The sequence below is a fragment of the Populus trichocarpa genome, chromosome 2 (assembly GCF_000002775.5).
Source record: "Populus trichocarpa isolate Nisqually-1 chromosome 2, P.trichocarpa_v4.1, whole genome shotgun sequence".
Lineage (NCBI taxonomy): Eukaryota > Viridiplantae > Streptophyta > Magnoliopsida > Malpighiales > Salicaceae > Populus > Populus trichocarpa.
The window spans coordinates 10420542-10443930 of record NC_037286.2 but is presented as its reverse complement, the minus strand read 5'-3'; the positions used below and the strand labels follow the sequence as shown (position 1 = coordinate 10443930).

Below are 23389 nucleotides of genomic sequence, written 5' to 3'. Positions count from 1 at the left end.
GGAACACTTTGAATTCTGGACTTAACTATAAGCGAAGTTCCCAAAGATTGATATATAATTTCCCACCAAAGAAAAGTCCACGAACAATTTGCAATTTTCAAATACTATATTATGATGGCCCGCTCTCACATGGTGAACCCGTCGCCTTTCGTTCTGCAAGTCTTCGTCAACGTTTTATTTATCCTTATGTAACCCGTGATATTAATTTGCATCCACTTCTCTCCTATTGTACAACAAGCTCGTATATTCAGGTCTCTGCTGCTGGTGCTAATGGTGGATAATTTTGGCAAGCAGGAAAGTGACCTCCTTGAGAGTGAGAAGGTAATATAGGAGCTGCACGTAGTTCAACCTTTTCACATGTTCAATATTTGTTTCTGATCTTAACTTTCTGTCCTTCCCTTGATTTACATGTACGCAGTAAGGGCAAGAAAACAAGAGAGCAGCGAAAGATCCTGCAGATTTTGGAGGAGAAGCTTAATTTGTGGCGGTTTAAAACACACGATCCAGGCTTGGAAACGATAGCAAGTTATGCTTCAAGGTTGCTTATATGATCGGTGATTAATAATTATGTCGATTACGATGACAAGCTGCAAGAAAATAGACAAGGTTCCGGACAACACTCCATCTGGTAATTATAATTAAGGTACGGGAAGTTTTCCTACAGGTACTGAAGAAAAAAACGTTGTTGTTCAAGGTTTTCAAAGGGAAGTTACTGGCTAGGTAGCAGTGAAATGAGGAAGTTAATTTATCCTAGTATTTCGTTTGCCTTTCAAAAGAAAAAAAGCTATTTTCTTAAATAAATAAAAAAACTTTTGGTGAGTTGTGTTGTGATCACTGATCAGTAGTTTAATGGTGGTGTGAGTTTTTTTTTTTTTTTGGCTTTATTTTTATTTTATAATCTTCTCATATATCAAACAAACGGATCAATTGATTAAAGTTTTAGGGAGATTCCCAAATGAGAACAGGACCGTCATAAGAGATAAATGAGTGCAATGATGAATGTGACTTGTGTTGGGTTTTTACTTGGTATAAAAAATGTAAATACCACTAAAATAGTTTTTTTAATTAATATTTTGAAATAAAAAAGATAATTAATCTACACCACCAACAGTCCCATAGTCACCACCAAAACATGTGACTTGATTACTGAGTCGGATTTAACAATTATGTTAAAGATTTTCATCGATTAAAGAAAAAGAAAAGAAAAAAATAGCTTCCTTGCTGCGGCATGTCTTAATATTTCGATGCCTTAGGGTCCGATCTCGAACGATATCTGAATATGTCTCCTCTATGCTTTCATCTTTATTATCCATAACATGTTTATCTCCCTCTTTCTTTCTCTCTCACTCTCTCATCAGTCCCTCTATCCAAAGTATTTCTTGTTTCTTTTCTCATAATACTGGTTCGCCATTAATTTGGAGTGTTCAAGTAGTCGTCCGATACTTGATTTCCCATTCTATAGATGGCAACCGATCCAACCGAGAACCCATCTGATCATCAACGACTCGAAGGTATAATTTAGAGACCCATCGTCTGCAGGTTTTAGTTTTGACTAAAACATTAAGGATACATGGTTGTACTTGACTATGCTCATCATTTCTTATTCTCCACCAAACTTAGAAGTTGCTAACTTCTGTGTCGAGTAATTAATTAATCAGAGTGATTCATGGGACTGTTCTTGATCCGATTTCGATCTTTGATTTCTCTCATGCTAGCTGCAGATGCAAAAAGGAAAAGGAAACAGGAAATCGACAAGAAGTCTCGTGAAAAGAAAAAGGTATATCTTGAGGAATTGATATGCAATGAATCCCTCAAAAACTTTCTATCCCTTCTTTCCTTGTTACCTTATTCTTTGTAACGCGCGTGATCTTCCACTTTTTCAAAAACAAAATTTAATTTACCTGCTTATATAAGTTTTCTGATATCTAATCATGATGCTGTCGTTCTTATTACAGTTTTGCGGTTGCTTGGTTTTGTAGTGCCTGTTGTTTAGCACCGTCGCTCCTTTTGTTTCCTTTTCTTGTTTCTTGGTCTGCGCATCTTTGCTTTTATACTTGTATATATGTGTCCTCTCCAAGTTTGTGCTTTGCCTCGTTGTCTTTTAATCAATCATTGGCTTATGTAATTATTGAATTTGCTGGAATGAATGTATTTTAATCAATCATTGGCTTATGTAAATATTGAATTTGCAGGAATGAATGTATTATTGATCACATCATATATTTATACAAGAGATTTACAGTCATTCTCACAGCTTAGGAGTCAATTACTTCCTTATAGTTTATCATCCTGTAAGTTAGGCTTTACAATAGGAAAGTCAATGTATATAGATTATCTATTCCTAATAAATAGCTTGTGAGATTCCTAACAGCTTATACCTGCTGGAAAAGAAAATTACTATCTCAAACTCGTTCAGCCTTTATTTGCTAATCTATATCTCTAATGCAGAAAAAGCTGGAAAACAATGAGGCGCAGTTGAAAACTCTTCAAGATGAGTGCAACTACTACAAAGGACAATTAGATCTTTGTAAGAAGTCAATGATGAAACCTTTATTGGATGAAGCATGTCAGATCGGAAAATTTGTTCAGGAGCTTGGAGAAAGTAGAGGGCACACCAGAGACACTGTCGAGAAACAAACTGATATGGTGAATCAGTTTTGGGATATAATAAAGGTGCTTCCTTTTCTCTTTATCCTGTTATTTTTTGCACAAAACTAATGCACAATCAAAATAAAACGTTCCTGTAAAAAAAATTCACTATCGATTACAAGCAATATCCAGTGCATTCTGGGAGAAGCTCTCAACCTTATTTCTTTATATCACCGAGTACTGATATCACGGGTGCAATGCATATATAGATGCATGCCCCATTTCATTTGTTTTATCCCATGCATTTGCTTCCAGCTCCCTCTTTATGTACTTGAGGAGATCTGTAAAAGCTCAATCAATGCAACTTCAATTTCTATTATGTTGAACATCAAAGTTCATTTATGGATATGTTACGGAATCTTGCATGCAATAAGTTTGTCAATAGAGCCCCTTTATTCTCACTCCTTGTTTCCGCTTATAGCAATTGTTTTCTTGGTTCAATGGGGATCTAGCGAGTTTTGTGCTACGTGCACAAGTGGGATAGTTCTTCTGTGATTTCGAATCCTCACTTGAGACTTCCTAATAAAAAGCTCAAGTGCATCTATCCAAGATCACAGGCTACCATGCATATACCCTTCCATTAAATGGGCTATAATGATGGGACTGTGCACCCTGCAACTTCAGGAAACATGCGAGTTCGTTTGAATGAAGATATGTTATTGCAGGCATGCACACACTCATACTCATGGATGCAGTTAGAATCTCCATCAACATCACATATGTCAACGGATAATATCTCAGGCTAGAAGGTTATTCTTATTGATTAATACGGTAAATAAATTCTCAGAGATGCATGCATGGACAACTTTTGGATTATGAAAAAATAAGACCTATGAATTGCTGTTGAGCATGAATATGTTGCTCTACATTTGTTTGAGGTTGTTAGCTTCAGTGAATAAACTTAAAGTCTTGGATATATCATTTTTTAAACAGCTTTTTTCTTGGGTAAATGCTGCTCTTAGATTTATCTTAATTTTGGATGTCAAGAGCATATACATGGCTCCCATACACTTAATCCATCATACAGATCAGGAAAACACTGGTTACAAAGTATTAGTAATTTTTTTTACTTCTCCCTTGATTGTAAATCAGAGTTCATCTAATTACTTTTGTTGCGCAAGAAAATTATGCAGCCACTCCCTGGTGGAAGCGGCAGCATATCTGCCTCCACAGACAAGGATGCTTACCCACCACTAGAGCTATCTGTTGCAGCCATTAAGTCAGATGGATCAGTAACGACAGAGTCATTCAAACCGTGCCAATCACTCCCCGAGGAGTGGACCCAGCTGGTACTTCTCCATTTTCTTTTCTTTCCCTCTCTCTTTTCACTGAAGATATATTTGGTAAGGGGGTAAAGAGGTTGTAATTTTTCATCTTCTTTACTAATTTTTGGTAAATTTTTTGACAGACGGGTGGGTTTTAGAAGAGTTAACATTTAATGTTAATCTTGGAAATGGAGGGGAAAGGATTTTTAAGGGAGAAAAACGTGCATTTTTTCCTTTTTTTTAATTTAACTTTTTTTATTCCATCTCCTACTTCACAAATATAAATTATTTAATATTTTATAATTACATAAATTTGACTTGATTTGATTTATTATAGGATTCACTAACCATCATTTTATTTGTTTTTTCAATTTCTATCACACATTTTTAACTCCTCACCTCTTCTAAGATATTTTCCATCCCTAATACTCCATCACTGGATTTTACCTTCTTAATATTTCTTCTCTAAATTTTTGACGAGATCTTAAAATTAATTGCTCGTAATTATATATGGTTTCAGGCAATGGGGGGACAAGAGCGGCTGATACGGGCCTTCTTTGGGCTCAGGGAGCATTATACGGCCACAACAGCACACCATGCACGGGAGATAGCAGACCGTGACCAAGAGCTGGTAATATATTAATTCCCTCATCCTGTACTTAAAATCATTAAATAGGAGTATTCTAGTACTTCGAAGCATTTATCGGACTCGTTTAGTTAACCTGGAATTCAGATAATTCAGTATCTTAACCGGGTCTGTTTTATCAAAACCCAGATTAACAACCTCCGGGTAAACGCAGAACGTAGATGATTTAGCAAAATTTGATAGAGATTTTTTTTTTAATTATGTTTTTTTTTTAATTAAAAACCTTTTTTTATATATATTTTTTAATTGATTATTAATCAATTTTAAAGTTCATTATATAAATATTAGAAGAATGTTTTATGTTTTTAATATAGGACTTGAAGCTGTTTAATATATATTCTATGTTCATAAAAAGAAAAAAATTATATTTTTTAAATGTGAGATAAAAAATCTTTTGAAATAATATTTTAAACTTTATTAATTACAACATATATAGCTTATATTCACATGAATTGTTTCATAATTTTTTTATATGAAATATTAAAATTTCAAATATTTTTTTTTAAAAAATTTCAAGTTGATTTGGGTTGACTTGAGTCAACCTATGCAACCCAAGATCCAATCTCTTAGCTGGATCAACCCTTATATCGGGTCAATTCCCAAACCAAGTTCGATAACTATATATGCTCTCATGTTGATGGTGTTGTTGATCGTGTTTCTCTATTCCTCTATTATAATAATATCTTAATTTTATACAGATAAACTTGAAGGAGGAGCTTGCGAGGGCTGAGGCCATGCCTTATAAGATCTTATTCGAAGAAAAAGAGCCACCAGAATTGTAGAAGAGAGGTGCTGTCCTGGGTGCTGGAGGAGAAGGAAACGCCAAGAAGCTTTATGGGAATTAAGTAATCAACAAGCAGGACTATAACTGATTAATTAAAGCTTCACACTCTTAAAACTATGAAAGTTTTCTCTACATTTAAAGGTTGCAGCCTTTAGATTTAAGAACTTCAGTTTATTTATCTACATATAGTTAAGGTTTATAGAACTCCAGGGATCGATTGAGAAGCCTTATATATCCAAGCTATAGGCTGCGTCTTTTACCCTGTTAGTATTGCATCTGTATAGAGAAGAGATCTGTTTGTTTTTTGTCTTGTTGAGTGTGTTCTTTGTGCAGTGAAAATGTGCTATAATGTTGTTAAAAAACATCCTCTTTTCTTTCTCAAAACTTAAGAATATATAGCATTGGAAACAAATCTAGAAAAATATGCAGAAAAAAAACATAAAGAGAAAAACTACTATTCATGAATAATATCATGTATATTACAATTTTATTTTCTTTTATTTTCCTTTATTTAAGTTATTTTTTTATTTTTATCATTCAATATTTATTCAATTGGAGATTAAATCCCTTTATTTTTACTTATTTGTTTTCTGTAGAATATTTTACTAATCTTGAAAATGACTTTGGTTATCTCAAATCTTTTTATTTGTAATTTTTGTTGGGTTTTTTTGGATAATTATTTAAATTGGTTTTTTTTATTGGATCCTTTAATATTGGAAATTTTTTTAAAACAATTTATAAAATGAAAACTTCTTTTCAATTTCACCCCTTTAATTTTTATTTTTTTTTAATTTAATCCATATTCTTTTGATCGCTATTTGTTTAAGATAATTTTTTAAATCTACTTCTTTTTACAATTTCATCCTCCTTAAGTTTTTTTTCCTGTCAAATTTGATTCGTGTTCTTTTTATTACTGTCGCACGTGTGCGGCGTCGCGATGAATCGTCCACCCTCAGGTATAATGTCTATCTAGCAAATATAAAGAGAAAAGGAATTCTTGTCTCTTATCAGTGGGAAAGGAAATGGGAGTCGCCACCTAGTATTTTGGTCACTAGGAACCCTAACTGGTCTCGGAGATCAAGTACGGAGACTAGTTGCGTAAAGAAAAGGTATTAGCACCCTAAATATACGACCTACTTAAGGTAAGCTGCATTGTTTAATTGTCTGATAGAAATCTAAGGTCTTGTTTGTATTTTCAATTGCCGGTCCATCCACGGTTTAAAAAAAGTTCTCATCGATAAAGAGATTCTTATTTTACTAGGTAAAACTTAACCGCTCTAAAGTCTATACATAAAAGAACTACATTTTTAATATCAGGAATATGCCTTACGTATAAGAGTGTAATCCTTAATATTAAAAGAAAACAAAATTGATTTTTTGAAATTTTTGAAATATTGGTCTAGTTCTCATGACTTTAATAAACTGGTTATTAAAGCCAAAATGCATGCTAAAACATATTTTTTGAAGTTTTCATTGTTGTATGAAAATATAATATGATTTTTTTTTTAGATATTTGACCGTATGCATGAAAACAAGACATCTTTTTTTCTTTTGCGTAGTTTTTTTTTTGTAACACTTTGGAGAAAACCGGGTATTTTAATACCGGATTTGTATCTTTATAATATAAAAATACAGACCGATATTGATTAAAATTCAGTAGAAAAATACGCGGAAAATCACAAATGTTTTGGAAGAATATTAGAAATTTTGAATATTTTACTAGGCCAGACCCGGCCCTGTGAACAGTGGAGAATGGAGACGATGAAGAAAAAGAGGAAGAAGGAGGAGAGGGAAGCTAACCTATGGTGGTTGCTGTCATTGGCGGCGCTGCTGATGACGGTGGTTCCAGGAGGAGTTGTTGTAGTTTTTTCTTCTTCTTTCTTCCCTGTGCAAAGGCACAAGTCTCTGTTTTTCCTCCTCGTCTGCTTCTGTTTGTTCTTCTCTGTTTCTCTTTCTATCCTTCATTCTCTCTCTCTTTCTGGTCTCTCATCTCTCTCTTTCTGGTCTCTCATCTCTCTCTCTTCTCTTTCGTTGTTGTTTTTTTTTGTTTTCCTGCTCTCTATTCTGTTCCATTTCTCCCCTCTATTCTGTTATATTTCTCCCCTCTGTGTCTTTGTTCCTCATTGTCTCTATTCCTCTATGTTTTTCTTTCCCTTCTTTTCTCTTCTATTCTGATTGTGCCCCTCAATTCTCAAAACAACCCCCCTCTGTTTTTCATTCGTCTGTAAAACCTCCCCTGTTTCCTTGTGGTTCTTTCTTCTTCTTTTATTCCAGTTCGTTCCTCCTCCTCTCTGTTTTCATTCTTTCTTTTTTCTTCAAATCCCCCCTCTGTTTTTTCGTTCTTCTCCTCACTTATTTCTCTCTATCCGCCCCCTGTTTTTTTCTCCTTCCCCCCTCCTCTGTTCTGCTCTCTTCCCCCGTATTTATAGGCAGGAAGAGAGAGGAGCTACCCTGCCTATGTCCAATCCTGGAGACAGGGTAGGGTGGTTGGGGCGTCTCTGTGCAGTTGCCTCAGCCGCCCACAGGGCTCCTCTGTCTAATCTTCATCATGGTGGCAAATGAGGGACGTGGGCTGTATCAGGTTTTGTGCAAGTGGGGAGGGAGATAATGGTGTTGCAAGGGAGAGAATCTTCTTCTTCCCTTGCCTCTACGTGTCCAGGGGAAAAAGAAGGCACACTGTGCCGTTCAAAACGACACCGTTTTGACTTTTTTTTAGTGAATAGTGCATGAAACGACATCGTTTTACCCAAAACACACCATTTCATTTAAATGAAAAAATGGCGCCAGAACGCATCAGATTCCAAATCAGTCCCCGATGTTGGCCGTATTTTTCACTCTAGCCCTTGGTCTCAGATTTCTTCAATCAAGCCCTTAATTGGCTTTCAAACTTCAATTAGACCTTTGATTTGACCAAATCAACTCTCAAGAATTATAATTTGATCCTAGAATTTTAATTGCTTCCAATTAAAGCCCAAATTGACTTTAAAATCAACTTTTTTTGTAATCAAACCCTCCATAAATTCAATGAAACCTTCAATAAAATTTAATTAATTGAGTCCATAAACATCTAATTTTGGGCATTTCTTCCTCGAATTGAATTTTCTTTTTCAACAGGACACTCATCAGTCAAATATATACTGTCAAATTTCAATCTTTATTTTTTTGAACCCCCTCAACCAAATTCTGACCATTTTTTGGGCGCTCCGGCATCCTATTCTTACTGCTATTATTTTTTTGGATTTCTTCCGACTATTTTTTTTATTTTTTGTATTTTTTTCTTTTTTTGTGCGGGGACCCAAAAATATGTTACAACAATTAGTATTAATTTTTTTTCTTTAGCAAATTTTCTTAATTGATATTAGATTGGTTAAGAATTGAACCTTTTGACTAAGCTCGAATTTATGATTTCACGAGCTTCATGTTTTAGAGATTAACCCAGATTTGAGAGATTCGCCGTATTTGATTGATTTTTCCTTTTTTTTTAAGCTCATGTTTTTTAAGTTTTATCCTTCAATATTTATTCAATTAGAGATTAGGTCAATTATTTTTATGGACGGGCTTTGGTAATTCTACAAATAATTAATGTGGACCAAGGCCTAAGAGTCTTGGCAATACGTATCTCTTATTTTTTTTATATTACTAGTTTACTTCTCGAATTATGTTGCATGTTAGACTTAAATTTTTTTAACATAAAAAAAAGAGAGAATATCCAAGTTGCGGGGAACTCTTTAACATTGTCATTAAACATAGTCCAACGACTTAAATTTGAAAACTCCCAACTCGACTCCTTTCCAAGTCCGGGTATGAAATTGAATTATATGGGAGTTACTTTGATGTGTGACCTAGTTGATATGGCAGGTCCAAAGATTAAAAAAAAAAAACAAACAAAGACCAAACATGCAGGTTCAAAAGATAACCTTGACGACTGAGATTAAGTGGTTTGACTTTTTTTAAAAATCAAAGCTGATATATTTTTATATATATATTGAGCTGATGATATATTTGATCGATTCCAGTCAACTCGAGTTAACTTGTCAAATTAGTAACCTAGGTCTTGGACTCTAATGGGTTCAATAATATTTTTTTAATTTTAATTATATGATAAAAAAATAAACACCAATTCAAAATAAACCCAATATTAAAGAATAAAATTGAAATAATAATAATTTTTTTATAAAAAATCTAATGTTTGAAGGGTTGTTTTATTAAAATAAAAAACAGGCTAGGCTAGGAACGTGGGCCTAAGTGGCCTAATGTGTTAGTGCCTTAAAAATCCCAGACGCGTGGCCTTTGTTATTTATTTTTCTTTTATAAGGGGCGATATATTGCCTGTTGGGGTAGGTGACACCTTACCTATTATTGCCCAACTTAGAATCTAGTCACTATTGTGGTAGTCTAAAAATCATGAGGCAGGGTTTTTTAGGTTAAAAATCTATTTTCAACTCATTTCATTAAAAAAAAAACACATAATAAACATCATAAAAGCTTTTTTAAACTATTTACTAACCTTAAAACACCGTTAAATCACCCTAGAATACCAAAATCATTTGAACCTAGAAAATCAAAACAAAACTCAATCTTCCTTTTCAAGCATGTTTACTGGAAAAACCTATCACTATGAAACTCTCCTTATTAAATGGAATTCATTGACATCAAGCTTGATCTTTTTTGTTGCTGGAATCATGATTGCCTACTATTTTCTCTCTTTTCTATTGTTTTGTTGCAAATTTCTCTATCCTCTCTCTAATTTAAGAACTAAAAAATAAACAAAATAAATATTTGGACCAAAATAAAAATTGTTGTGAGTTTAAGGTGAGTTATGTTTTTTCTCAGTATTTTACATTTAAATCTTTTATCTTTTATTTTTGTATTTTCATTATAATTTAGAATCTAATTTTATATAATTAGACTGTAAAAGGATACAATTAAAAAAAAAAGGTTTGAGAATTATAAAATAGTAAATGGTTAAATCTGGTCAATAAATGAATAAATAGTGTGTGTGTCTATATATATATATAGTTCGGTGGTATCGTGGAGCTTATAAAATTCACAAAGAATCTATTCCCCGTGGCCTTGCCTCACAGATTTGTACATGTGTCATCCATTTATCCATACAACACGAGCTATAGGATCTAAATTTTTATACAGCATTTGCGAGTCTCATTACATCGATCGAGACTAACCTCGAACTTACAAGATTGAAATGACAATACCAGTTTTACCGAAAATTCTTACGACTCCTGAAATATAGTACCCTCCATATATAATCCATGATTAATTCAAGTCTTTTAAATGAAGTCCATAAAGAGAACACATCTTTCTCAGATTGATATCCAAATAAATGAATATCAAGAATTGTCAGAATTTGTTGATCTTGGGAAGATGAAAACCCCTCAAAATCATGTACTAGCAAATATTGTCACAAGCTGATGACACGTTAAACATTATGATTCTAATATTACAACATTGTCTTTCTTAATACTTTAACTAAAGCATGTATTAGAAAGAGGTAAAGCACTCATGTTCTGATGAATTTGAGTCCTCGCATGGAGAGTGATTGTGTCTGCCTTCATAGGTTGTTATCACCATTCGACAATCCTCTGATAATCTTTCAACCCTCTTCTTCACTCGACAGTTGTTGTGAGTACAACGATAGTAGCTTCTGCCAGCACGTTATTACAAACAGAAAATGAGAAGAAAAAAAAGAAGAAGTATATATTGACCATTCTCTTGGATATTATATGCTCACTGTATGTATATTTCCTGACTGAAGACTGCCTCTCGAGTCTTACTGGATAAGACTAAAGGCAACTCTCTCGACAGGTTGGTATTTCCCAGGTATCTCTATCTCATTTTACAGATAATTAGGAGCAAGGAGAGAAGCTACTATTGTTGAAGTTCTATGTGTACACGGACGCCTCAAAGCTGAAAGCCTAACCTTAGAGGTCACGGGTAGTTTTCATATGTGAATTAAATTACTCGGTTAACTCACTCTCGTTCTCTCACAGCAAAATTACAAAAAGAATACAAGTGTGTTGCTCAATTATACTTGTAGGTGATCTTAACTAGTATTCCTTGGAAGGCAATGTATATGTTTTGTGTGTGAGTGTATTTATATTGATTCAAGTGAATTAATGTGAATTCACCTGTTTAAATTGTTGGATTAAGATTTTCTATATTATCATGCATATTAGAGCCTCTTTAATTAAATTAAATGATTAAGAGTTAATTAGGATACTATATATTATCTACAATTGTGTTGCTCCCATACTCTAGCAAGTATTTAACTATAGAATGATCTCAAGTATTTTTCGGAAGGCAATGTCTCTGTCTTAATTTGTGCGTGAGTGTGTTTGGACTGATTTATCAAAATGTAGCTAGTACCTAGCTCTACTTCCAAAAGCTTGAAAGAAGCTGTTTTTTTAAATAAAATAAAATAAAATAAACTATAAGAGCATTTCTTTTTTCCTTGAAAATATTATTGAAGAGTATAGAAATGGTTGCAAAATAATGTTTGATAGATGGAAAAGTTAGGATGGTTTCTAGTTAAAATAGTGGTAATTAAAAACATTTTGCATTATAATTATTAATTTTTGGTTACAATTGTGCAATATATTAATTAAATGTAAAGCAATCAAATCTTTAATAAAATTAATTAGTGTTCAAAGAACAAGTGATGAAGTACCATCAATCCTTAATCAGTTGCTTGCTTGTGTTCTTTTTAATAATTATCAAGAGTATATTAAAAAGACCATAAAAAAATTTAGAGAAATAGAAAAAAAAAACTGATTTGCTATAACAAAAATAAAAAACCAAAAAAGAAAAGGTAAAACTGAAAATGATTATGTAAGATTTTTTATTATACCATAATTTAATACTATCAAATTATTTTTTATATAAATAAAATTTGAATAAACTAAATAGCAATCCAATAATAATTATTAATTTTTGGTTATATATTCTCTTAGCATCCCCGACAAATGATTGAAAGAAACGGCTGACACAGTACCGTAGTACTATTATTGTTTCTTCTCTACCTGTGGATGACTTTGAATGAAATTATTGACAATCACTGCTTCGAGGTGTTTATGAATTTTGCTATGATTTACTACAATAATGCCATTATCATTGTTTCCAAAAGAATTAACCTAGCTAGGGTAATAAATCAAACAGTTACGCATAACTTTCTTAAAAAAAATACATTATGCATGATGTCACTCACTAAAATAACTGTATTTAATTAATTATTTATAGAATTATTAATTAGTTCGAAAAGGTATTGAAGATTATGCTGGTTATTTTATAAAATGACAAAGTTTGAAATTAAATTAATACTTGTAATAAATGTTATGTTGAATATATTGAAACTTGAAAGCGTTGCTTGAAGTAAAGGTTCAAATTGCAACAACCATTGCTAATATTGGTTCAGGTGCGCATGGAACCTGTCTGGGATTGAAAGCATTAACCTTGGAAAAATGACAGGGATTAACTATTGACATATTTACCTTGGATGAAGGCTGTTTTTGACAACTTTTTGGCCATATTTTCTCCACTTATAACCATCATCAAGAACATCCACATCGCTCCTTGTCTGGAAACAAAACCTTGGTTCTCTAAGCTTTCTCCTCACTTTCAACCTGTTTTTCTCTGAGGATGAGCTCCTCCACCTGCAAAAATATCATTTCAAATCCTAGCTAGCTCAACCTTTTGTCTTGGTTCATATAGGGGGATTCAGATTGAACAAAAAATGAACAAGTATTTATCTAAATATATGTAAAAAGATAAGAGATCCATTGATGGACAGGAAGATCTAAGAATCAAAGGGTAGCAAGACTTCAACAGAAGAAAAGAGAGAGGTTATGTACTATTGTATATAAAAGCACACTGTGACAAAGTGGAAACCATTTATCTCTTCCACTTATATGATGCGTAGATCTCTTTGGACTCTGTTGAAATTTAGACCTCCTGAAGAATATTTTCTTCCATGTATATGTTGTGTGCGTGCATGTTTGTCCTTGTTGTGGAGAGAGACAAAACAAAGTGCCTATAGCTCTTTGAAACAGAACAGTAGAAAAGAAACACGCCATAGAGAGAAGGATACCATTACCATGAATTGTTGCCATCGTTGTTAGCATTACCAGTGCAGTTCTCGTCACTGGAAGGCTTTGGATCCATTGTCCCCACCTAAATTTTCGATAACAATAATATAGTTCGAAATCAACCGACCATGCAGTACTCCACATGCATACCAATATTACAGAAGAAGATATCTGATAAAATTAGGATCACTGACACTAATTGAGTAATATGATGAGAAATGGTCCAAGTTTTTTTCAAAAGAAGAAAAATAAAAAACAAAGAAAGATACATGAATAGTATTAAAGATCTAACAACCCTAGTCTTTTTTGTACAAGATTTTCCATTACAGAATAGTAAAGAATACATACCTGCTCATCATTATGACTAAACCCCATGTGACTATTGGTGGTTGTATTAGTATTGAGCGGTTGAGATATCTGAGAAGATTGTGAAGGGGCCAAGAAGCTCAAGACCTGGTTTTCTTCAAATTGAACAAAACCCATCTCATGGATTGCTTGTGGTGTAGAGAAAGAGACTTGTAGCCCGTAATTTGGAACTTCTCTTCCTCCTTGATCCATTCTAATCAAGAAGCTTTGCTCCTCCTCCTCCTCCTCCTCCTCCTCTTATTGGCTTATTTGGTGCATGTGTCAAGCTAACACAAGCAGTACTTGGCCTTGCTCCTTCTGTGTTTCACACCATGTACTAGTCCGGTCAACAAGTAAGGGCCGAACGGAATGTTTCCTGGAAATTATTCCTTTTAAGGTTGTACCAATAGAGTTTACAGAAGTAAAAGACTTGAACAGTCACAGCTTATCTCCCTCTTATACACAAAATCAACTGTACGGACCATTAATTAAGGTAATATCTGAGCTGTCTATCAAATAAGATTATTAGGTTTTTTTAGGTCACTAGATGAATTGAATAAATAACACTGAGGGCTAATCTTTTTCATCCTGTGTAAGTGGGAGAGGACTATAATAATTAAGTAAACCAAACCCTACCACATATATATATATATATATATATATATATATATAACACGAGTTCGGAAATGGATATATAACTGTCTAAAACATTACATGAGAGGAATTAAATACCTGTGTGGAAGCTCATCAGAGGATATATATTCTAATTGTGAAAACCGGAAAAAAAAAACGTAAACATAAATAAAATAATATAATTAATTATGATTTTTCTTATGCCTCTTTTTATTAATTAAGGGTATTATAAGAAATAATGGATTTATTAATAATTATATAATAATTTAGAGACTACGAAGAAAATAAAACCTTATATTAACTTACGCTAGCATATATATATCTTGTTAGAATCACAAATGAGATTTAATCTAGTATCAAAATCTTTGTTTTCTTTTATTAATTTAAGATGTGTGTTCTCTATTCTTACCTTTTAATTGAGTTTTTGCTTGTATATTAGGGTTATTAAAAAATATTTAGCAATTAAAAATTAAAAAATAAGTATTTTCATGATTGTTTTGGTTCTGGGTGTGACATAATAATTCGTATAGAAAATTGATGCAAATTAGCATATATATATGTATATATTTTTGTGAAAGTTGCTAGAAAAGTTCTGAAATAATAATGTATTTGCCTGACTATTTATCTAATGCACGTTTCTCACATTAAATTTAGTGATATATTCTTATTAATTAATTAATTATTAGTTAGGTTTTAATCTTGATAATAATCAATAGCGATCAATCAAGTTTCAAAAGCTAATTAGTAATTACTATTATGAACTGAATGTGGAACAAATAAGGACACACACACACACATATATATATGAAATTAAACTTAACTCGTATTTAATCAACAATAAATTAAAGCAAACACGTTTTTTGGTGCCGCGTATGTTTATGTTGCAAATTAAGAACTTGTTTATCGTTAATCACTCTTTAATTTTATCTTAACATGCAATCCACACTAAATGCTGCTTTTAAAAGATGACGTTGGATGTTGTCCATCCACCGATCCAATTTGGGCAAGAAATGAGAGGAGAGGATTGGCCATTGAATTTACCTTTTCTTTCTGTGCAAATATAGCAAATTAGAAGAGAAGGGAGCCTCTTAATTATCCTATATCTTAATTATCCCTTAAGTAAAATATATTCTTTTGTGTTAGATATTAGGAACTTAAATAAAATCAAAATTAAATATGGAAATAAAAGTGGCACATACTTGGTTGCAAAGCTTAATTCCCTTTTTAAGCTTAATTCTCTTTTTAAATTATTTTTTTATATCATGAACACGAGTTATAGATAAGCGTTTATTCTTAAAAACCAAACCATAAAAAAAAAATTATTAACTCAAAATTCCTAGTCCATCACATATTTATACATGAGTTAAAAAATATAAATAATAGAATTTGTATAAAAAATATCCTCTTCTAATTGACTATTTCTTTTTAGATTTATTTTCAAGTGTGATGTGGATATTAATTAAATTATCTAAATCCTTAACTTGTGAAATTCTTGTTAGTATTTCATGCTTGAATATAATCGGTCGAACTTATCCTTAAAAACAATTTTCTTACAGTACAGGTAATATCCTAAAAGAGATTGATATATACCTCTCATCGAAATGCTTTTCAAAGATACATTTCAATTAAGTGATATATAGATCTGCCCCTCCCATCTAATTTTGTTTTCCCCATATTTATGGTTGTTTTTATCTTCTAAATAAATAAATAAAAACTTTTCATCTAAAAAAAATATCAACATTTTCCATGATTTTTAAAATAGAAGCTAATATATCTTTAAAATATTTTAATAAAAAAAAAATCTCACTCTCAAAGTTAAGCAACTGTTGTTTAAAATCCCAATCAAATACGCTCGTCATAATTATTTGCTGCTTCTTTTTTAAAACTATATGATTCTCTTTCTTTAAGCATAAAGGATATTCCTAGAAATTCTAGATCAACTTCGTTTTGTATAGAAAATTAACTATTTTTAATCAAAGATATTGAAGATAGTACGATCTTAGGGTGGGGGGGGGGGAACCAAAGCAATTCTGATTGTGCATAATTAAAATTGATGTTTTTCTGGGTTGCCATAAAATAAGGTTTTTGATGTGCGTGGCTTTGGCTATGTTCCTTGCGTCGTTCAGACTCCATGATGCTGCAATTCTCAGTTAGCTTAATTATATAGTGGAGATGTGGAGCTATGGGCATGTAAAACAATATCAAAGAAAGTGGTCATGGTAGTGGCTATGTTGTCCTTTCGATAATATCAATCAAACTATGATATAAGTTTAATTTTTTTCATTTATGTAAGTAAGCATCATTAAAAGAAATTGCTTCAAGAGTCGATCAAATTAGTTTTATATTGAAGAGCCGATAGATCTATGAAGATGAAACAATCATTTCATAAATATAAACAATGAGATTAAAAAGTTATGAATTAGAGACCAAAGAATATCTTTGTTTTTTTCATTCTAAAAGGGTGTTTTATATACACAGTTTAAGACTAGAAATAAAGATTGTTTTGAACTTCGGGAGGGCTGAGGCGGCGGCGTCCAGTTCCGCCTCTTTTGGTGAGGAACGTTAAGTAGCCTGAAAAAAGAGAGAGAAAAAAAGGGTTATGACAAACGAATATTATATCAATCAAATATGTGAGAGAAAGGGAGTGTCTGCAGCTCAAATCGATTCTTGAGTAGCTGGTATTCATGTCCGTTCTCATAAGAAACAAAAGAGAGAGAGGTGTGGTGGGTTGAGAAGAGGAAGTCTTTGGGAGCAATGAGTGGTGGTGGGGTACATGAAAACTTCCATCAATGTCAACATATGTATACGGCGGTTGAAAGAATGAAAAGGATAATAGCCTCCGGAATCCTGCCAAATCAAGTTCCAGTATAAGCCATGTCTGTATCTGTGTGTATACATAGTAAGTATATCTGTCCACTCGGGCCACCCTTACCTAACCTGCAAAAAAGGAGAGAAACGAAAAACTATCATGGCCGCCGTCCCTTCCACTCACGATCTCACATGTTACCACATCCACAGTCTCTCTCTCGCTCTCGCTCTCTCTATCTATGAAAAGTCCCTCCCAACTTCCCCCGCAATACCTACATCAACAACAACTAGAAACTCCCTGCTATTTCAACACCCTAACAACAACAGCACAGACAAAAATGTATGTGAAATGTGACCAGGTGAGCTTTTTTTAGGTTAACACCATCAAGTTCAGGTGCTTTGTTACTATCACAGTCCCAAATAATTTCTTTAACCTCATCCAATGTGAATGGTACCTCTAGAGAGATAGACAAAGATGACAAAAGTTTCTAGAATTTCAGTTTTGAGCAAGATGGCCTGTCCTATTTTTCAAAAGACAGGTCCCTACTTTCTTTATTATTCTCTAAAGTCTTAACTTCTTTCTCTAAAGCTTTAAGTTTTTTCACCAGTGTTACCGACAATATCTCTATTCCACAATGTTCTCAGAGCTTGTTTAAGGAATTTGACAACCTTCATAACTTTTTCACCACCACAGATAGAATTCATAGAAAACCTCTAGAAGCCCTGAACCATTCTTCTAAAATTAGTTATCATCAGGTTTGAGTATATATCCAACACCAAAAATAGACTTAGAAAAACCACACAAAAAGGAGGAAGGGAATTTTTTCAACCATTCAGAAGAAAAATCAATATGACTAGCTGAGACCATATGAACTTTTTACCCATTAAAGATAATTCAAGCAAATCACAAGCATTTATGCAATCTCCAAATACTTCCATATAACATGCATGTACTAGTAGTCCCACCTTTATATTAGAAGGAAATATAGTTTTATTAAAATCTCTCATAAGACATCATGGCTTAGTAATATTGGCTTTAACTTCCACAAAATGATTCCATAAATCTTTTTTAAAAGAGTTATCATTATTTAAGGCATACACCACTGATATAACACATTCAAATCCATAATGAGCAAACCTTCCTTCAATATAAATTACCGTTGTTGTAGAAACCAAATATAAAACCTAAATTCTTAAAAATATATTTACTAGAATGAGTAAAAATCGTTTCCAAGTAGAGTATCTAACCTAGTCTGTGTGAACAAAGATGAGGGGGGGTTTAAGTATAACGGAAACAATTATAAGAAAAACAACTAAGAAACAATTCTAAGTAAAGGATCGAAATTAACTAGAAAAACATTGGTTCAAGTCAACATCCACAGTTGAAATTTTATAATTGATCATCAATGCAAGTATATATCAATTCACACTTTGAGTTTTCACCATTGAAATTATTTTCATATCTTTTTTTAATTGCATTTAATTAGAAATAAGCAATCTAATTAATAGATTAATCGTAACTACTAAATAACCTAAGACAAGTGTTGAAAGTGTAATCTAGTTGTAACCTTAAGAATTAGAGAGATTAATAAAACTAAATAGTACAAGCAGTAGTTGCATTTAATTTAGTTGAATATTCTTTCTAAGATTTAATAATTTATGATGCAGCAAATCATTAAATTTTAGTTGCTTCACAAATTAGAGGGATTAAACATTATGGATATCTAGCGGCAAATTGCAATGAATAATACACTAGTATGCCTCCTAGTAATTAAATGAGACAATCATAAAAATATACACAGAAAAATATCCATTACTCAAAGTGTAAAATAAACAATAAAAATAATCATATATCACCGTATTGATTCCAAGGCTTCTATCTCCTCTAATCAATTATAAAAGTGCAGTCATGCAAGGTCATGATGAAAACCCCTGAAAGAGTTGTTAGGGAAGAGGGAATAAAAAGATGTCCCTAGAATGATGGTTTCCTTCCCTTTTGAAGTCCATTCCCTGTATTAAAAGCCTGACAAATCTCCTAAAAATATTCTAAATATTATCCTCAAATAATAACAACTAAATCTGACTAATTAATGAAAATAATGAATAATAAAGTTAAGTCTTAATATAACTAGAAAAGTGATGTTTTTAGCTAGAATTCATGCATTAAATCTGGAAGCTTCTAAAACTAAATCACATCAGATTTATGTATTAGATTTACAAGCCAAATAATGTTTCAGCATATTGGCAATTGCAGCGACTTTATGTTTTTCAATGCCCTTGTATTAAAATTATTAGAATGTTATTTTTTTTTTTTGTAATTGAAACTTGCTTTTGGAATTATGATAAAATTTTGTCTATGAAATAAATATTCTTATAAAAAGTTAAAAAAAATAAACACGTTAATGAGACAAAGGGGTTTTAGTTAGAGAGACATCTTTTTTATCCTTATTTTAAATAATCTAAACTTTTTTGTTATGTCTTCTGATTATTTTTTATTTATAATAAATAAACAACATTGAGCAAAAAATTAGAATTTTTTGTTGAAATTAAAAATGTTAATAAGAGAAGGAAAGCTTATACTAGCAAATTAGTTTGTTTCAATGGAATTTTAATTGTTACTCTTTAAAAAAAATAGTTTCATATAATTAAGTAAAAAAAATTAAAAGCTTCCCACAACTTAAGATTGAATATCTTAGTTTGCGTATGTTTCTCATCTTAAAATTTTAATTAAACAAATAATAAGAGAAAAAAAAATAGCAATTAAAAAAATAAGAATCAAAGTTGATATAAAAATCAAATTTTTAAGAATGAAATTGAAAATAAAAAAAAAATATTTAAAACAAAATATATAACAATCAAAAGATTGAGGATGAAATTTGATATAATTAAAAAATAACAGAGTATTTTTGAATTTTTCACAACTCCTGAAAAGTATTTTCTGTCTAAAATAAAAGAAAAATTTTTTCTTAAAAAACAAGTTTAATTTTTCTTTAACTGGAAAATACTTTTTCGTTGATCAACTTTTATAAAGGTAAACAAACATAGAAAAGTTTGGAAAATAAATTTCAAGAAATTATTTTTCATAAAACAAACTAGTCCGAAACAAAAAAAATATATCTCAATATAAATTAAATCAATTTTTAAATTAAATAAAAATTTAAGTAATATTCAAGTTGTGGTTAAAATGAGAAGTTTGAAAAATAAATTAATTAATAGTGGATTTAAGAAATAGACGGAAAGCACAAAAATAAACACCCAAAAAAAACCCCTTTTCTCCTTCCCAAAAATTGGTACACAAGTACAGGGTTTTAAGAATTATCCTTGTAGTTCCCCCTGTCTCCATGCCAAACATTTTGCTAGAGTTAAAAGAGGCTACCGAATAAGAGAAAAGTGGCTGCTAGCTGCAAATCTAGAAATTAAATCGAAAAAACTAAGAATAAGAATTCAAATGAGACCTGTCTTCGGCAAAGTCAATAAGAATTCAAATTAAGATTAGCTGCTTGTGAGACTCTCCGCCGACGGGAGGAAAATGAGACCCCTGAGGGTACCACAATTTCCAAACTCGTCAAAGATCATCAATGGAGTTCAAGAAATATTCTATGGGAGGTGCGATGATCTAAGCGTGGAAACTGAAGGTGAAGAGAGTAAAATAGAGTGCGCGCGCGCGCGTATACATCAAGTGTTTCTTTTAAGAAACTACTAAGTTAATTACTAATTATGTGGTGGACAAGTTAATTACTAATTATGTGATTTATTTATTTGTTTGATTAGAGAGAATTTAAACCATTTATCTTGAGATCAATAAATAATATTTTTTACTTTCTCACGGCTTGAAGAATACTCTCCCTGTATATATATAAAGTAAGAGCTCTTTTAGTTTCTTTTAATTTTATCAATATGCAAACAAGGACTTGTTATTTGGTAACACACTATTTTTTTAATTAATTAAAATAATATTTTTTATATTATATTACTACATTATAATCATAAAAAATATCTAAAAAATATCAATTTAATATTTATTTAGATAAAAAAACAAGTTAAATGAGAAAAATAAACAATCTCTTGTAGAATGCTTTTGCTACGGGAAAAACCCGTGAGAAAGGGGAAAGGTACGGATCCGACAAGATTTCATTGCTAGAATTCAAGTTCAAAAGCGTGCTCAATAAAAGATCGAGAGGGTAAGCAAAGGTTGCATATGCTGAATTCCATGCAATCATCATGGCCTTTCAATCGATTCCTAAAGTCTTCCGAGTTTCATGATGACAGAGTAAGGCATCAGATATTTGGTGGATCCCACTGCCTCTCAAACCTTGTCCGTTCTTTTTGTTTTCCCTTTATAATTAGCTAATTTCATAGGTTGGTTGCAACTCTGAGGGAGGTGTTCTTGCAGGTGAGCCTTCGATATCTTCACCAAACTTTGCTGTCAGTCTCTCAGTCGTAATTAATTCACCAGAGCTTATGACAGCTTTGTAAAATCTGTTATACACCCTTTAATTTCTTATACTATTAAAGCTAAATGTGGAAGAAAAGGAAGTCAGTGTCAAAAAATCATTCTAGCCAGATGGCAAGAGAGCTCGTAGCAAATGCTTGAGCTTTAGAGGTATTCTAGATTCAAATTGATTGTCAAGAAATCAGCCCTTTTTTTATTTGAGGTTCTGGCGGGTTTTGAACTACATAAATATTTATTTAACATATGCCATCGTTATTTAGAGCTAGCATCGTTAGCATTTCACCGGCCACTGCAATTTCGGCAACGATGAAGATTGTCAAACCCAGACGCCCCCAGTTGGGAGCCTTCGCACGATATCATTCCATTGTTATGTGCTTGCTACTCCCTGCGTTCGTTGCCACTTAAAGTTATCAATTATGGCAAAGTCTGCAACTATATCTATTCATTTGATACTTCTTTTGCGATTAATTAGGCTTTGTAGGTCAATTTGATTTAGTCATGAGCTCAATTAAAGATTTAATTAAACTTTAGAATTAATTTGGATCAAATTAAAAGAATTAATTAAATAGAAAGACTTAATTAGGCTTTTAATTGGTCAAAATTAATTTTATTATGGACTTAAATGGTAAAACATTAAGTTTGAAAGCCTAATTTGGACTTAATTAAAAAGACTGAAATTTCAAAGAACCAAATTTAATTTTTCCAAACTCAATTAAGTGAAATCATAATCGAAATTGCATGAAAATTAAAGTTTGGGATCAATTAAGGTCCAAATTAAAGAAATTCAAGACTACGAACCTTTCTGAAAAAGAAGTGTGAATTTGGGGACCCAATTAAGTGAAATTAGGGGGTTGAAATTGCAGGAAAATCAAAGTTTAGGGTCAATTAAAGTCCAAAATGAAGAAATTCAAGACTAAGAATCTTTTTTAAAAAAGGAGCGTGAATTTGGGAACCCAATTAAGTGAAATCATGGTCAAAATTAAAAAAATTAGAAGTTTGAAGGTCAGTAAAGGATGAAATCGAAAATATCAAAGATTAAGAATCAAATTAAAAGAGACACTAAACTCGTAGGGTCATTTTAAGATTTGACAAGGGGTGAATTGAATTGATTCTAAGAATCAAAATTCAATTGAGGACTTAATTGAATAAATAATAAGATTGAGGGCTAAAATTGAAATAAAATATTTTAAACCTAAATTAACTCATGTAACTCTCTAGTCAAAGGTTTCCTTACCTTTTGAATAATTTTGAATTTTTTTCTTTCAATTTCATCCTTTTTAATTTGTTTTTCTTTCAAATTTGATGTTATTTCTTTTCATTGCTATTTAAAAAAAATACTACGGTGGTAAGTATTTTTTATTTGAGAATCTATTTTTAATTTCATCTTTCAATATTAAATTGATTGAAGATTGAACTTTTTAATTGAATATGTCTCTATAGTTTCATAGGTTATGAATTAAAAAAATTAACCCAGGTTTTATTTTATTGTAGCTAAAAAAAACACCCTTAAAAGTAAAACAACACTTAGCTTAGGTCTAGGGGTTTATTTTTTAAAAAAAATCCACTCTTCAAAGCACAATGTTATTGTTATATTGCCCCTAAAATAACAAATTATAAAGCATGGCTTTAGGGGCTTTTTTGTAATCTCATATTGGTTTTTTCATTTTAAACATTTGGTCTGGGGCTATTCGATCTTTTAATTTATAT

The 23389-nt window shown here is 31.8% G+C and overlaps 2 protein-coding genes across 7 annotated transcripts; one reads left to right on the top strand and one right to left on the bottom strand.

Moving 5' to 3' along the window:
* Positions 1-82: 82 nt before the first annotated feature.
* Positions 83-5611, top strand: LOC7453923 (uncharacterized). Of its 6 annotated transcripts, none has more exons than XM_052450358.1 (7): positions 83-321; positions 419-628; positions 1722-1777; positions 2449-2673; positions 3771-3938; positions 4435-4545; positions 5259-5611. In XM_052450358.1, exons 2-7 carry the CDS (start codon positions 568-570, stop codon positions 5340-5342), a joined length of 705 nt encoding a protein of 234 aa, XP_052306318.1. In that variant the 5' UTR covers positions 83-321; positions 419-567; the 3' UTR covers positions 5343-5611. The 6 variants fall into 6 exon arrangements, with proteins under 6 accessions (XP_052306318.1, XP_052306320.1, XP_052306317.1 ...); XM_052450360.1 differs by having other exon boundaries at positions 1716-1777; positions 3783-3938; XM_052450357.1 differs by having other exon boundaries at positions 1716-1777.
* Positions 5612-10646: 5035 nt separating this feature from the next.
* LOC7483802 (probable WRKY transcription factor 12) lies at positions 10647-14225 on the bottom strand. Its single transcript, XM_002301201.4, has 4 exons — positions 13792-14225; positions 13452-13528; positions 12850-13011; positions 10647-11006 (listed from the first exon to the last, which is right to left on the bottom strand). The coding sequence occupies exons 1-4, from the start codon at positions 13999-14001 to the stop codon at positions 10844-10846; spliced, it is 612 nt and encodes a 203-aa protein (XP_002301237.2). The 5' UTR covers positions 14002-14225; the 3' UTR covers positions 10647-10843.
* Between the last annotated feature and the right edge of the window lie 9164 nt (positions 14226-23389).